The following is a 16,685-nucleotide window of genomic DNA, read 5'->3' as shown; positions in this document are numbered from 1 at the left end:
TATAATGTTACAACCCACTCCACCGACTGTTGTTTTAGTACGCAATTCAGCAATAACAAATTGAATCTGTATAAAAATCTGTAAAGATTGCATGCAAAAAAGTGTATATATACTCAAAAGTTTGAGAAAGATTATTATATGTTTTTTGAAAAACTCTTATGCTTCTGAAAGCTGCATTTATTTGTTGTGAAATATTTTAGTGTAAAGGTTTGTTTTTTCATATTTGTAAATAAAACAGATTATTGAGGTAGGTTTTACAAGAACTTAAGAATTTCACATTTAATCTAATGTGCTCTTTGTAATTATTTGCGAAATGTTGCCATTCCTGAGTGAAATTTGTTTCAAAGTAAACTCTACATCACTTTTTTTTTTCACTGTACAATTTAAAATGACTGTTTTTCATTTTAAAATATACTTATTCCTGTGATGGCAAAGCTGAATTTTCAGCAGCTATTACTCCAATATATTTAGTGTCAGATGATCCTTAAAAAGTCATTCTTATATGCTGATTTGCTGCTCAACAAAACATTTTTTATAATTATCAATGTTGAAAACAGCTGTGGTGTGTAACTTTGCATTGAAAAGTGGTTAGGACACAGTGCAACTCGTTTTGCTTGTTTTTTATTTAAAATCCTAATTTACTCAGGGACTTAGTTCAGAGGTGGAAAAACGTAATTTTCACTTTTCAAAAATACATCGATGTACCAGGTGCGGCGTCAGAGAATTTTAAAACAGGAGCTGAAGGGGTGCTAGATCATTCTTCCCACTGGTCACTCTTTTTACGCTCTTTCTCAGGTGGTCGCACGAGCATTATTGTTTTTTTTGCTACATGTTATACCTTCCGGAAGATATTTTTAAAATTACTTTCAAAAATTTGTAGGGACAATATCGACCCTGGCAAAAATTGGTGGGGACATGTCCCACCCGTACCCAATTATGCCTGTGGCTGTTTAATATTTTTATGGAAACCATTGCACAATTTTTGGGGGAATTCTTTGGTGAATAGAAATTTCAGATACACCTCTGTTGAATAAAAATATATATATTTTTTTATAAAACACTAACATTATGAATGGTAATGGATAAGGTTACAACCATTTGCAGTCTCCTCTATACAGCATTCAATCAACAAAATTGGACCATTAAAAAAAAAAAACCTTGGAAAGCTTTTAGTGATAGTAATATCTCAAGTATAAGAGAGTATAATGGGCGACTTGTGTGCCTCCGTTCTTTACCTTCCTAATCACCTTTGATCATCATGTGAACTCCATTGATCCAACCTGCAACAAATAGTTCAGTGGTTTCGAGTGATTTCCAGTGATAGATCCTCCTCCTTCACAGTGCTAATGTCATTTCTACGATTCATCTTAACCTTGGTTACATTACCATTAACCTCAGCAGGATGAGTCTGTGAATACAGACAGTCACACATCATCCAACCGATTCCGTCTATGACATTCCCATTAATGCTACTAATTTCCTAGGATAAATCGTAGATAGAGTCAGCAGAGTGAGAGCATGTCCTAAGCCCTTATCAGCTGTGCACGAGCATGGGTTGAATACACTCATGATGATCTGCACACCCGCTTCCCCCGAAAAACATCCAACATAAACAATGCCATACCATGGCATGGCTTGAAAATATCCAACACACAGGACATTAGTAGTACTCATGTTGTGCTCCAATGCAATTACAGGACACGATACTCTATATGCAAGTGGTTGTTTCGCATCAAGAGGACACAGATTATATACGGCTAATACAAATACTCAAGAAGTGGATCCCTAGAGCTCCTTTGCTTTGATCCATTACCTGTGCCGCATCAACTTGAGCCCACAAATTCTCTCAAGATGTCAAAGGGAAGACCAGAGGGAATATAAATATACCAAGGGTGGTAGCTGCAGGATATAGTTAAGATTGGGCTTTCGCTACATTAGGATGCAGACTGGAGACAGATGACTTCATCATCAATAAGGATGCAGAGGTGACCTGAATCTCCAGCCTGAATCACATCTAGAGTGATAGATCATCAAGTAATACATTTTAAGTGCTATTGTCTCAAATTTTCAGATCTTTAGATGAGGTTTTTATGATAACAGACCAATTAAACCTTTGCAGTTTCCAAGAAGGATGTCATGTGTCACAAATGGTCCATGTGTAGAATCCATTTAGAGGTAGTGTAAAAGACCTTTACGTAAGACAAATGACAGGGTCAGTAATGGAAAAAAATGAAAATCCTTGGTCCTTATACCCTGATCAGCCATTTAAACCAACAGGACATTTTTGAATTTCATGTGAGGGAAGCAGAAAAAAAACGGGCAAGTGAAAAGATCTGAGTTACTTTGACAAGGACAAAATAGTTGGGTAAGAGCATGTCCAAAACGGCAAGTTTTGTGGTTAGAGGTTAGTGCCTACAAAAAGTAGTGCAAAGAAGGACAACCGGTGAAGCAGCTTTCTACTGCCGAAATTATCTACAATAAGCATGTGAGAGTCAGACCTGCACCATTGAGCAATGGAAGAAGGTTGTCTGGTCTGATGAATCACATTTGATTTTAGATCTGGTGGATGGGTGCGTGTGTGTTGTTTACCTGTGGAAGAGATGGCAGAAGGATGCACTAAGGGAGGTAGACCGGTAGGCAGAAGCAGTGTAATACTATGGGTAATGTTGTTCTAAGAAACCCTGGATCCTGGCATTTATGTGGATGTTACTTTGACTTGTACCTCCTTTCCAAAAAATGCTGCAGACCATTTCATGGTGATTTTTTCTGATGGAAGTGGCCATCTTTCAGCAGGATAATACACTTGTCACACTGCAAAAACGGTTCAGGAATGGTTTGGGAACATGACAAGATTTTGCTTTGGCCTCCAAACTGCCCAGATCTCAATCCGCTTGACCATCCGTGGGATGTGCTTGACCAACAAATCCATGTAGGTCTCATCTTGCAACTTGCAGGACTTAAAGAATCTGCTGCTAATGTCTTGGTGCCACAGGACATGTTCAGAGGTCTTGTGGAGTCCATGCCTCGACGCATCAAGGCTGTTTTGGCAGCACAAGGGGGACTGACACAATATTAGGCAATCCATAATCATAACTAATGTTTTCTTTTCAAGAATGTTATCTATTTTCATTTAATAGAAAGTTTACGTCATTTTTATTTTTTATGCACCCAAAAAATCTAATAATTTCAGATATTAAAAAATACACTCATCATGCATTTTAATGTATTTTCAAATAAACTAGAGATCTGGACAAATAAAATCTGGGTCACATCATTGACCCCTTTTCTGCAGACATAGTTTCAGCATTTTTTAGAAAGCTGTTTGCACCGCAGGCCATATGCCCAGCCTGACATCTTTTCAAAAACATGTTTACAGGACACTTATGTCCTGTGGAGACAGCAAAGTGACAACAACTCCATCCCTGCGATGCTATCACCTTCTCTACAGAGGGTGAAGGCTCTGACTTTAGTGACATGGCAGATGTGTGATGGCTTGCTCTGCCATCAGCTGTAATAGCATTCCATCAAGAGGAGAGAGAGGATAAGTGCTGCATGTAAACATCTGCAATCATCTCCCTGGGTTATGTCCTGGGGACATGCCAGCTGGCCTTTCAAAAAGAAATAAATAAATAAAAAGAAAAAAAAATACTGACAGCAAGGTCAACTAACACCACTCTTAAATGTTCAACCTTATTATATATATATATAGCAAAAGGTTTTTGTTTACACAATATATGTGTGTGCATTGTGTTATGTATATATAAATACACACATACAGTTTAAATTCAGAAAATATTTACATATATTTACATGTATATATTTCTATTCATATAATTACATTTATATACAAATATATTTAATATATAAACATAACATATATTTCTTAAATATATACATGCATGTGTGTCTATTTATATTTAAATAATAAATATACACTGCACACACACATGTATCATGTAAACAAAAACTTTTATTTTCGGATACGATTAATCATTTGACAGCACTAATATACAAATACATATATTTAATACATATGAATGAATAACTAATGACAGCAGAATTCCAGTAAAATTAATCGGGTCCAGGGTAGAACTGCTACCCAGATTTGTAAATGCAGTCAGGTAATCGTTTGCAATAAAAGGCGCTTGTAGGGTGGGTCACAACCTGAGAAGATATGGATCACTGTGAAAAAACTAAGATGTTGCATAAATGTTCTAATCAAATCTGCCGAAAATTTTAATTACCTGTAATTTGGAAGAATCAAGATCTTCATGTTTTTTCACAAGATTTAAAAAGATCCTTCTTAACTGCATTGTCAGCACCTTGGTTTACAATTTTTCTATGGCAGAGGATTCTCTCACATGCTGATGATACTCAACTATATATCTCAACGAGACCAGATGAAACTTCTAAATTATCTAAGCTAACAGAGTGTTAAAAATGTAAAAACGACCAATAATTTTCTCCTATTAAAGATAAGACAGATATTACTTATTGGACCAAAAAACAGTACACACAATCTTGTAGACTACAGTTTGCAACTAGACGGATGTACTGTTACTTCCTCTACAGTCAAAAATCTGGGTGTTAGGTTAGACAGCAACTTGTCTTTTTAAAATCATATTTCCCATGTTACAAAAACAGCATTCTTCTATCTTAGAAACATTGACAAGCTACGAAACATGTTACTTGTTTCTGATGCAGAAAAGCTAGTTCATGCATTCATGACCTCTAGACTGGACTATTGTAATGCACTTCGAGGTGGTTGTCCTGCTTCTTCAATAAACAAGCTACAGGTATAGTCCAAAATGCAGCAGCTAGAGTCCTTACGAGGTCAAGAAAATATGATCATATTACCCCAATTTTACAGTCTCTGCACTGGCTACCTATTAAGTTCTGTATCAATTACAAATTATTATTACCTATAAGGCCCTTAATGGTTTAGCTCCTGCATATCTAACTAGTATTTTACCATACTTCAATCCATCACGCTCCCTAAGGTCACAAAATGCATTCAAATAATGCATCTCATAATCTTTGACTGCAGTTATATCTGATCAAATGTGCATTATTATTCTTTATCTTGGTTTAAACTAATTCATTTTACTTGGTTGGAACAGCAGCTACGCTAATTATGTCTCTATTTGTTTATCTGTTTTGCGTCTTCAGTCTGGATCCAGAACACCTGAGAAGAGATGATGCTGACCCCTCAGAGGAACTCAGATGATGCCAACCCTGAAACAACATACAGAACTACAAAATTTTGCTATAGGTTTGGTTGCATCAATTAATTGCTGTTAATAGTGTTCATCATCTGTTTTATTACGTCTTTAATTTATTTTTCCGTACATTTCTGCCATATGTACATAAACCAGTAACCACTGATAATTAAAATAAAGCTACTACAAAAATTGTGGAAACTTAATATTCTTGCAACGATTTGTATAGTAAAAAGCGCTATACAAATACGCTTGAATCTAATTGAATTGAATTATTGAACATAAAAGAAGATATATTGAAGACAAACAGTTAGTGGTTCCCATTGACTTACATAGTATATATTTTTTCCTACTATGGAAGTCAGTGGGAACCACCACCTGTTTGATTACCAGCAATCTTCAAAATATCTTCTTTAATGTTCAACATAAGAAAGCAACTCATACAGGTTTTGAACAACATGAGGGTGAGTAAATGATGACAGAATTTTCATTTTTGGGTGAGCTATCCTTTTAATGTCAGTGGAAGTTTGTAACTATTCAGCTATGATGTCAGCAACGTTGGTTACTTTTATGCACCATGCGCCTCAGCACTCTGTGACCCTGCTCTGTGACATTACTTGGTTGTCTGCTTCATGGAGTTGCTGCTGTTCCTAAATGCTTCCACTTTAATAATACATTTTACAGTTGACCAAGGAATCAAATTTCCCAAACTGACTTACTGCTAAGGTGGAATCCTATCACAATGCCATGCTTGAATTCACTGAGCTCTTCAGAACAACCATTTTTTCCCCCAGAAAGTTTGTAAATGCAGACTGCATGGCTAGGTGCCTGATATTATACACCAGAGGTAATGGGCCTGAATGAAAGATCTGAATACAATAATTAAGAAGTGTTTCCCAATACTTGTGTGCATATAAGGGAGAATATGGTTCTATATCTCTAGAGAAAAACTTTTCCTTCCTTATAACACCAGCTAAAATTAAACCTGTTGTCATTAACATTTGCTGGGCTCTTTCAGACATCTAATTCAATCAGAGGGGAGTACATTGGTTGACACCACTAATTTCACTGTGAATGGAAAAAAAAAATGTGACTGACATGAATTTATGCCCTCAGTCCATGCGACCTCTCGGCAGAATATTTTCATTAGCATTTCTCATTAGAGTTGTTGAAAATGATCACTGTGACATGCGCAGACACCACTGAAACACTGACAAAAAAGAGAGTGTCTACATTCATTAGAGTTAAAAAAAAAAAAAATCCCTGTAGTCCAGAGAAAAAAAGGGAGCGGCAGAAAATCAATTGGCTGTTTCTGATTAAATTAATAAAGCACAAAACACCGCCATGCCATTTTGATGTTTAACAAATTAAAATGGCAATCACTTTGCAAAACTCTCGTCAAGCATCTCGTCTTCTGTTTAACCCGAGAGGTCTATTTGATATCAGTGGGAGTGAAACAGTTCTCTTGATCTCAGGACCATAGTGCACGTTTACAGTTTTGCAGTTCAAATCCCAAATAATTTAATTATTTCTTATTTAATTCAAATGTGCTTTTATGCGTCTGCAATGAATAATAAGTCAGATTCCCACAAACCAAAGAGGAATCATTAATTTAGAAACAGACACCACTCTGGAGGCTGAATTAATAGGGTAAATATTGATTTTTAGATTATAAAATACAGCTTTTTTTAAGCAGGTAGCAGACGTTTTTAATTCATCTTTTTGGTATAGCCTGTGGATAAAAACTATTAAATGAGTCATGCTGCATATTGCATTTATCTTTTATTCCAAATATCTTTAGGCTCTATACCCCAAGATAGAACTGCAAACTACCCATACGGCTTTGCACATTACACCTATGATTATGAATAGATATTCTTATTGCTGAGAATAAAATTATGTTAATCTCGATCGCGATCTACGATCGCAAAACACAGCAAATATGCTGCTTAAACCCCTGCTTGATCCGGAGTGAAAATTTCTAATTTTGCAAAGAGCCTAGAGCTAGAAAAACTACCATGAGCAATATCATTCGTAACATCCCGTCCAATTTCCATTGTATGTTTTGTGCACTTTCATAAATATGGAACAAATCTGTGCAGGAATCAAGACCGGTCTTGTCTGAGTGGTTCATGTAGCCATGGAGGGTGATGTAAAGGAAAGAGCTCGGGCCACGTGTAACCGCTGCTCTGTGTGGCCCCCGTGACCACACTCTTCCACACACTGATATTTCCTTACAGTCAAAGGAAGAAGCTTCCTGTCTGTTTCAGTACATTGGTAATACCTACAACACAAAGGAACACTAAAAATACAAGTGTTTCCTGACACATCTTAAACACTCCTGTGTTCTTAATAGCCAGACAGTTTACCAAAGCTAGTGGGGAATGTTACATAAAGATAACGTAGGGTCAGTATCTGAATGCCTGGACACTGCATGATCACATGACCACATTTCATAGCTATGTAAATTCTCAACATGCAGTGGACTTGTGTACTTCTGTGCCATCTGGTGGTTAGGACCTGACAACACTCCAATGCTGATCCTGGATATTTAATTGCACCCATTTCCTGTATTTTATTGTATTGTATTGTACTTATACAAGGCTCAAGTTAAAATTAAAAATAATAATACTAATAATAATTCAATGTAATCTTTAGCTAATTTAAAAATGAATAATTCACTTTTATACTGAAAAATTGAGTAAAATAATTTCACTAAGAAATAGAATTTCTAGAAGTTTCACAATTAAAAAGAAACAGCAAGTAAAATTTCAATAAAAACAACATTTTGATAGAAACACTAAAATCGTATTTTCTTTTCCAGTATAATTTTTCACATGATTTAGTTAAATTTCTAGAATTTTATTCAATTATTTTTATTCTGATCGGAATTTAATTGCAACATTCATCCCTAATCCATAATTTACAATGACATAAATATATACACTTATATAAATGTGTGTGTTTAGGGTCATGATGAACATCGGAGCTCTTTTACTGAATAAACATGGTTCTTTTAGAAATGAACAGCATTTCCCATAAGCCAAATAAAGAGCAGATGGCAATTTCACAGTGTTTGCACCATGCATTGACTTTATTGAACTTTTTTCTTAAATAATACCATAATAAATAAAAGAAGAGCTATGTACATTGCCCAAAGGGGTGAAAAAAGCGAACCAAACCAAATGTCAAGAACATACTTGCTAAGACCTGATTTAATGTAATAGATGCTTCCCTTTTGATCTCAGCATGATCTCCTGAAAATATTTCATGCAACTAAGGAATTCCTATGACTGAAAAGTACACCAAAAAAACCAAACTTTCTTTTCTTAATATTGGCATCAAGACAATCACTTAACAATATAACACTTTTCTTTGTACAACGTGGCACCAGATGTATACAAAACAGGTCCTCATCTTGAAACAGAAAACAACAGCATAGGCAACTGCACACATAACAGAAATAATGGTTTATGAAATAGGAAAAGTTGGAACTGATCTGACAAATCTCAACAGCACAGCCAGAACTGTGGCTACAAATCTGATCTTTTCCATGATGCAACACATATTGTAAGCACAACTATACCCTTTTTATTTTTTTATTTTAAGTAGGAGCTTTGATTGTTTTAACTGCAAGTCAGAGACTCGCTTACAAAAATATTTTTTTTTAATGAAAACTTTTCTCCGAAGGCACTGCTACCTAATAAGACCAACAGTGCGGTAATTCAGAATCATGGCTTCCCCTCAACTGGGACGTCCCGTTCCTTCTGGCCCGTCACTTCCACAACAATCATGCTACACTTGTGCTCCACAGTATTATTCCCTTCTTCAATATATAATCTAATCTACTTCTTCCATCCTCTTATTTCTAACTGCCTTAGAGATCGATTTTATACATTTGATCAAATGTGCAAAATGTGGCATAAAAACCTGATGGAAAGTAAAAGAAACACTTTATTGGTAAAGAAAATACTTAAAAAAAAAAGGAATTCCTAATAAACCCTTATATATTTCTTTTGCACATGCCCATGTTCGACTCGTGACTAGATGAGGAACTATAAACAATACTGACAATTTTGCTTCAACGGTCTAAAGCGATTACGCCAAACTACTCTTGACAAGTAAGAAATAAATACCCTGTACCTGCAATTATATTCCTAACAATATCCAAACAAGGCCATTATTTTACCCTCTAAACCCAACAGAGCAAAAAACAGTAAGTTTGCTAAAATATTCATGAGTGATGCATATTTATGAAGGACTGCAAGGCACACATGCTAACATCTATAGCATGCTGCAGATCAGAGGGCTCATCCAGTCCCTGCTACATACTAACAGAATAAAAGGACCAAAATGATGAAAGGCAAGATTTGCTTAACAACAACAGGCCATATTATGAATACCCCTGCCTCTGTTAAAAAGAAATATATTTTTGTCATATACTCCTTTTAATTGCGTCACTGCAGAACGCTGGCAATTCTGTGCAATAAAGGACCATGAACTACTTTAAAAGGCTGAAAAAAATCAATGGAAACATAAAAACTGAGGTTTCTGTGTTTAAAAAAAAACACGCCATCTTAAAGAAAAGAAAATGCTGTAGGAGCAGTGATCCCTTTATGATTAAAAAAAAAAATAGTAAAACTTTTGCGTGCATTTCAAAATATTATGTAGCTTTTTTTCCAAGGACAAAAGTGCCTTCACTTTTCACATTTAACTGTAAAAGTTTACAAAAATATTGTAAAATACTCTAATATGTGCACTTGCTAAATGTACAATACTTTTTTTTTAAATGTCTTGTGATATATTAGTTCGGTGGTTCTTTAGGCAAAACATACAACTATACAACTTAAAATTGAGGGATAAAGGTCTCTTGCTGGGAATTATCACATCCATCCACATTTTAAGAATATACTAATGAGGTGATGAGTTTGTTTTTAAAACACTGTTGAGAATATATATATATATATATATATATATATATATATATATAAAGAAAATTGTGCAGGCTTCTTTGAGTAGGTATCCATCAAAATGTCTCTCAAATTGTCCATAAGGTCCATACGAATAAGACTAACACATTTAATAGGATACTGGGACATGGACTGAGGAAATATAACCTGTGTGCAAGGAATGTGTATTCACTACAGTATTTCTTTCAATGACTACAAGCTCCACAAAGGCCTAAAGGCTCTTTCACATGACTCAATATTACCCTCAGGACTATCGCAACACCAAAATTAAGTTTGCTGCACCATTTATCGCTGATCTATTCAAAGTGCCAGTGACACAGTCAGCCATGCTTTTCATGCTTTTCCCATTGATTATTGATCAACTTTACTTTCAGAATGTTTTTAGCCAATTACCTGAGCTGTAAGATCATAGCAATGCCGAATAGCTGATTGAGCTCTGAGGAAAAAGGCAGCAGCAAACGGGGAAGAAATGAACAACCATGTCCATATTATGGTTTTAAAAGCCCTCAAAATATAAATTCAGAGGAAAAAAAGAAAAAAAAAGGCGCTGCTAAAACATCACCTACAAACTTTGCGATAGAAAAATTTATATCATTGCCACAACGTAAGAAAATCGTTCCCTCAACTTATTAATTTGTGGCCAAGTTGTACTCATTCGTTCTCTCATTTTATTACAATCATGGCTATGGTGTACTATTTCACACAATTATTTTATTTTTGAATTGTTGCCACTTTGTATTAAATTATTCGCTCATTTTAGTTTAGCTAAATCATGGCCATGTATTAATTCGTTCATTTGTTTTAGTTTAATCGTGGCTAACTAATTCCTTCCCTCATTTGAATTTAGTTCAATCGTGGCCACAATCGAACAAGGAAACAAATAAGTAGAACATGTCCACAATCACTGATCTATATATGACTGGATCGCTCATCGTGTGTTAAACCGCCAACCGGAAGCGTTCGATCCGCCATCTTACTAACCCCTACCAGCAGAGAGCACTATTGAGTCACGGGCAAACCGCAGACCTAAAGATCACGCGATTTGAAGCAAATCAGTCAACGGGATTCGTTTTTGTGTTATGTGTATGTAAATTAATTTTTACTTCAGATGTTATCTGCAGTGTTTACGGTCTTTTTGGGCAGTATAAGAGATATATGTAAACCGTTTAGGTGGGTGTGTCTGCTGCGCACTGCCGACACAGGTAACTGTTTCAACACAAAATATAGCCTATTTCTTTATGTATGTTATTTTTCAGGAATTATTAATTATTAAACATGAATGTATTAGTATCAGAAATTGAATTGAAAATACAATTAATAATACAATAGCCTCTGTTATTATATTGGTCTATACTGAAATGAAAAGCTTAACTTACCAACTTGAAATAAAGCTTCATGTCCATACTGAATGTCATCAGTTATTTATTTATTTATTTTTATACTGAATAAATTATGATGTGTATATTTTTAATGTCCTGATTGATCTATTTCAGACTCTCCATGATTGCGCAAATGTTTACTAGCATTACCGTTACCATGTAAAATGTTGTATGATAAAAAAATTATTAATTTAACCACCGTTTAAATAATTACCTGCTTCAAAATGTATGGGGTTATTGAAATTATTGTTGAAACATTTGCAGCTAGCACCTACTGTACGAATAAAAAAACACTTAAAAAAATATATAAACAATTAATAACTGTACAAGGCGAATAAAGGTATATGTGTATACAAAGCGTAAATCTTTCTTCAGATTTCAGAATGAGCTATTTGTTATTTGTTGAGGTCGTGTATGTCTGATGATTATCATGTTCATGATGTTCGCTACTGTGATAAACATAGCTTTTTAATAAGTAGGGAAATTTTCGACATTGAAAAAAAATAACCGTTTACATACCTATGGTGTTTGCATTGTAAGAGTGTACAGAGATACTTCAAATTTAAAAACACTAACTTATTAGGTGATGTTTTTATCATTAAATTCGTACGATTTCCTATTAATTCAATGGAATGTATGGGAATACTAGGGATTAGCAATATGGCGGCGCACGGCTTCACTTTCATGACTTTCACTTTTCTATTATAGATCAGTGGCCACAATTTAACTAAAATGAGGGAACAAATTAAGTTGTGGAAACAAATTCTTCATTCATGTGTGGGTGCCGTACTTTTAGCTGTCAATGGAGAAAGATGCTTCTTGGAAGCAGACGATTCAATGAGTATCTACCTACTGGACCATGTGAACTAGCCAAACATCTGGACGCCGGTCATGTGAAAGGGCCTTTATAAACAGCATCATGTAAGAGAGCCGCACATTAAGAACCAAGCAGCAGGAGCTCCTATTGCCCTGTTTCTTGTGCTGTGAAAATCTTGTCATCACCGCAGTAAAGTTGGCGATAAGCGTATCACTCATGTACCAGCTTCTCTGGTTTGGAATATCCAAACAGTTTAAAGTCAGCTTCATATAGCCTATACAGCTCTTTTCTGGACTCCAACGGTATGCTGGCGAACCAGTCCTGCTCCCAACTGCTGACCGTTTGGTTGCGATGACTTCGGGGGAATTCAACGACATTGTCAACGCGAAGAATCCGCAACAAATGCTCAGCGTCCTCATCCAAGGTCTCCAGCTTCCCCACGAAATCATAATTTATCTGGCAGGGATGGCAAAGACGGTACATTTGTCTCCAGTGCTCGTTGAAAGGCATCTCTTTTTCAGTGTTAGGATCCAATAAATACTGAACGAAATTGGAGAAAGACGGACGAATCCCAGCAGCGAAAGCGTCCACGACCGATGCCGGTGGATCCGTGTAATTGCTGTATTTTCTCAACATGATGACTGCGAATCTTTTGTAGAAGTCCTCGTTCTCTTGTTCGAATTTGTTGCGATAGGCAGAGATCAGTCGCACGAAGGGATCCCTGATGAACAAAAACTTGGTATATTTCTTGAGCTTGATTTTCATGAGGTGCCGTGAGAACTTTCCATAACGCTTCCAGAACTTATTGAAGGTGAAGTGCAGGCTACTGTTGTGGATGAGCTCCTGAGGAACATCTAGAGGGTCTTGGTAGGGCAGCCCGTCCAATAACAGGCTCTCGCTCAGCACGATCATGATGCGCTTCCAGTTTGTGCAGGCCACCTTGGGAACATAACAGTAAATGATCCCATGCCTGTCGTCCACGATGAGGTGATCCAACTCTTTATTGGGTATGTCGTCAAAAGTCCTGTTCTTTCCGGGGAAGTCAAAGTAACTTTTGTTACTGCACACATCTTGGATCAGCTGCTTTCTACTCTCCTGCCTTTGTTTTTTCTCAGGGTCAATTGGCGTCAGATGGATCTTCCACTCTCGTCTCGGGACAAATTTCTCCTCTGCTTTCTCAGAGGACTGATTGTGGGGGTCTCCCGGGGGCGGTTCTCCTCTCACCTGTTCCGTGGGGTCTGCGGTTCCTTCTAAAAACTGGTTGACAAAAGCATCAATGTCCGTCAAAAACGAGCCCTCTTTGTCTTCCTCTACTTTCTTTTCTGGGTCACGACGGCTCTGTGGAGAGAGTCGTGACGGATGGGCTCCAGAGATGGTTGTGTGCAGGTAAAAATTTGAGGCCCCCACATCATCCCAGTATATGATTATAAGAAGGATCATGAAGATGGCACCCACTATCATAAAAATGCGGAACAGTCTCGACTTTCCCATTTTGGTTGATTTTGACTGATAAAGTGCCATTCTCACCTCAATTCCATTACACTATCGACAGCCCAGACTGCATTCATCATAATCTGAAGTAGAGGAAAACAAATCAGAAAAGGGAAGTCAAGAGAATGTCAGTGTTTCGTAATATTGTGGTTTCTTTATGCAATAACAAGTTACATTTCATATTCTCTTTATATGACAGAACATCTATATATCTTTCTAATTGGTTAATCGTGATTGAGCAGTCAAGTGTTGTTGAATAATGAGAGCAAATCAACATATTTCATGGCTCACTATGACAACTGAGCTATTTTAATGTCATGGAACACTGTCGAGACATGTTAGCTAGCTAACTGCTGGATTACACCACAATTTGCCCTCATTTACAGTCTGAAGTCAACTCTAGTTGCTTCAAGTCAGAGCCAGTCAGCAGGTTTTGAGCAGTCAAGAGCTGACAGACTTCAAAGAAAACTGCTTAGTGAAAGATGGGCATAGAGTCAAATTTGTTAGCTTCCGGCTTTGATCCAATCCAGTCGTTGGAGATCTAACATATCTGATATTTTTGAGCACGTATTGTTTTAATTTGTTGTGCATTTTCTAGCAATGAGGTGCATGTTTCTGTGTGAGTTTGCTGTGTTCATAACAATTTGAGAGTCTGGTAGTCTGTGATTCTCAGTTGTGAAGTGAAGCCCATTTTTTTTTCTCTTTAATCATTTATAGCCTTGGCAAGTGTATGAAGTCAAGTGTTTTAAAATCTGTTCAGATTTTTTAAAATGTGTAATCAGAGCTGTGTAGTAGCCTCAGATTACAAAAATTAGGTACTTGTAATTAGATTAAATTACATTTTAAATTATTCGTAATCAGACTAGTTACTTTTTATTGATTACATGATCACAATATAATTCACAAAATAGCAATAAATGATTCATAATTTATTGATACATCCTAATTTTTATTTTTTCATCATTCATCCCGTTTGGGAAACCTTGACATAATGTCATGTTTAATGCAGTTGCTGTTAATAGCAGCGAATGGAATGTTTTCTTTCACTTTGTATGTTTTGTATCAGTGGAACAAGATTGTCCTATTTAAATCAATGTAATAAATGAGACCAGTCAAAAGTAATCAAAATGTAGTCCAATTCTATTACCAAAAACATATAATGCATAGATTACACTTTTGTCATGTAATTTGTAATCCGTAGCAGACAACAGTTTGTTAGTAATCTGCCCAGCTCTGTGTGTATTGAATTCCAGCCTTGAAAATAGAAAAAAATAACATTTACCAATAAATAATATAGGCCTAATTAACATTGTATTGCAGTGTAATATGCAGGGTTTGCTTCGCATGTCAAATATTTTATTCTTGGAAGCTTTAAGCTTCATTTCATGTCCATTTTTGGCAAATATATCCATCAGCTGGCTATTATCACAAAATAAATTAAACCAGGGTTTGTTTGACCATAATAACCAGCTGACTGTACATATCCCTTACATAATCCAAAGGGTGTTTTAGTTCAAAAATATTTATTTAGGAAGCAATGCAATGTAACCCCTGACAAGGGTTATTTTGCCACAGGGGATGTCCTAAAGGCGTTTACTTACCAAATAAAACACAGACATTAAATATTGATATGATTATTAATATCATAGTCTAAGCCTACTAGTAGAAAGCGCAGAGACAGAATCTGAAAACCGCTACATATTAAACACAGTAATTTTCCACATATATGCGTGTAGTGTTGTAACAGAAACGTTATATTCGTCTGAAAAATTCGTTAATGTCTTATAGCGTCACAAAACAACACTCTGATACTGGCTACAAACAAACAAAATACGGTTGCATAGTAGCGTAGCGTAATAACGACTCGAGCTGACACCAACGTTTACGAGCTGACAACACGTGTGGATTTTTCCATTTATGATTAATTATATATTTAATTTTCGGGTCAAATATTATTCCGACAACTCAAACTGCACTGAGCAGCCACACATTTGCCATGCTCTCGTGTTCATTTCAAAGTCAAAAGCGAGCGCTCAGATTCAGCTGGACACAATGCAGCTCTTTGACACCATCCCCGACTGTGGGAGGAAGCTGGAAACACTCATCCGCGAAAACTCCTCCTAAACCATTCATTTACAACGCTTCATACTTTTTACTATACTGCAGATTTCGGTTCAATCGGGTGATGGCGTGTCGAATGTTTTTCATTGAAGAAATGAAGGTATGAAGTCAAATCTAGAGCAAGTGCAAAGACGTGCCTAACCACTTTTTGTTCCATGGGAAGTCATGAAGCTACTCATGTCTGGGATTCGCGCACACGGAATTAAAACAATGCTATGTTTAGTGTAATATGACCAAAATGACGGTGTAAAGTGACTAAACATGGCTGTAACGATAACGGTCTCACCTCATCGCAGAAGAGTGAATTTCTCGGCAGGCTGAGGAGCGATGTGTGCGCGCGGGGTGTTGACACAGCAGCGCTTTAGTGCTCCGCGCGCGCAGATGTCGCGAGATTTCCAAGCGTGCGCAAGACTCTGCCGCTGAACCGCACAGACATGAGTTTAGTCTGCACAGACTCTAGCTTTATTTTTACAAACCTTTATGGAGTACATGCTGTACCAGACCTCCAAGCTTACTAAAACCCTTTTAAAGAGGAAAAAGACCACATATTATGACATGTTGTTATAATTAGCATGCAACAATAGAGTTCAAGGGACCATTTAAATCAAAAGTGAACGAATAAAATTCTCTATTAGACGATCTAGACCAGTTCTAAAATATGGGGCCATTAGGGGGCCTCATAAATCTT

General features: G+C 36.4%; 1 protein-coding gene across 1 annotated transcript; it reads right to left on the bottom strand.

Moving 5' to 3' along the window:
- Nucleotides 1–11,631: 11,631 nt before the first annotated feature.
- Nucleotides 11,632–16,460, bottom strand: LOC132149570 (carbohydrate sulfotransferase 12-like). Its single transcript, XM_059558946.1, has 2 exons — nt 16,284–16,460; nt 11,632–13,959 (listed from the first exon to the last, which is right to left on the bottom strand). Exon 2 carries the CDS (start codon nt 13,904–13,906, stop codon nt 12,596–12,598), a length of 1,311 nt encoding a protein of 436 aa, XP_059414929.1. The 5' UTR covers nt 13,907–13,959; nt 16,284–16,460; the 3' UTR covers nt 11,632–12,595.
- Between the last annotated feature and the right edge of the window lie 225 nt (nt 16,461–16,685).

The sequence above is a fragment of the Carassius carassius genome, chromosome 1, assembly GCF_963082965.1.
Source record: "Carassius carassius chromosome 1, fCarCar2.1, whole genome shotgun sequence".
NCBI classification, from domain to species: Eukaryota; Metazoa; Chordata; class Actinopteri; order Cypriniformes; family Cyprinidae; genus Carassius; species Carassius carassius.
Note: the sequence above shows the minus strand (reverse complement) of the source record. Positions and strands in the feature narration are given on the sequence as shown.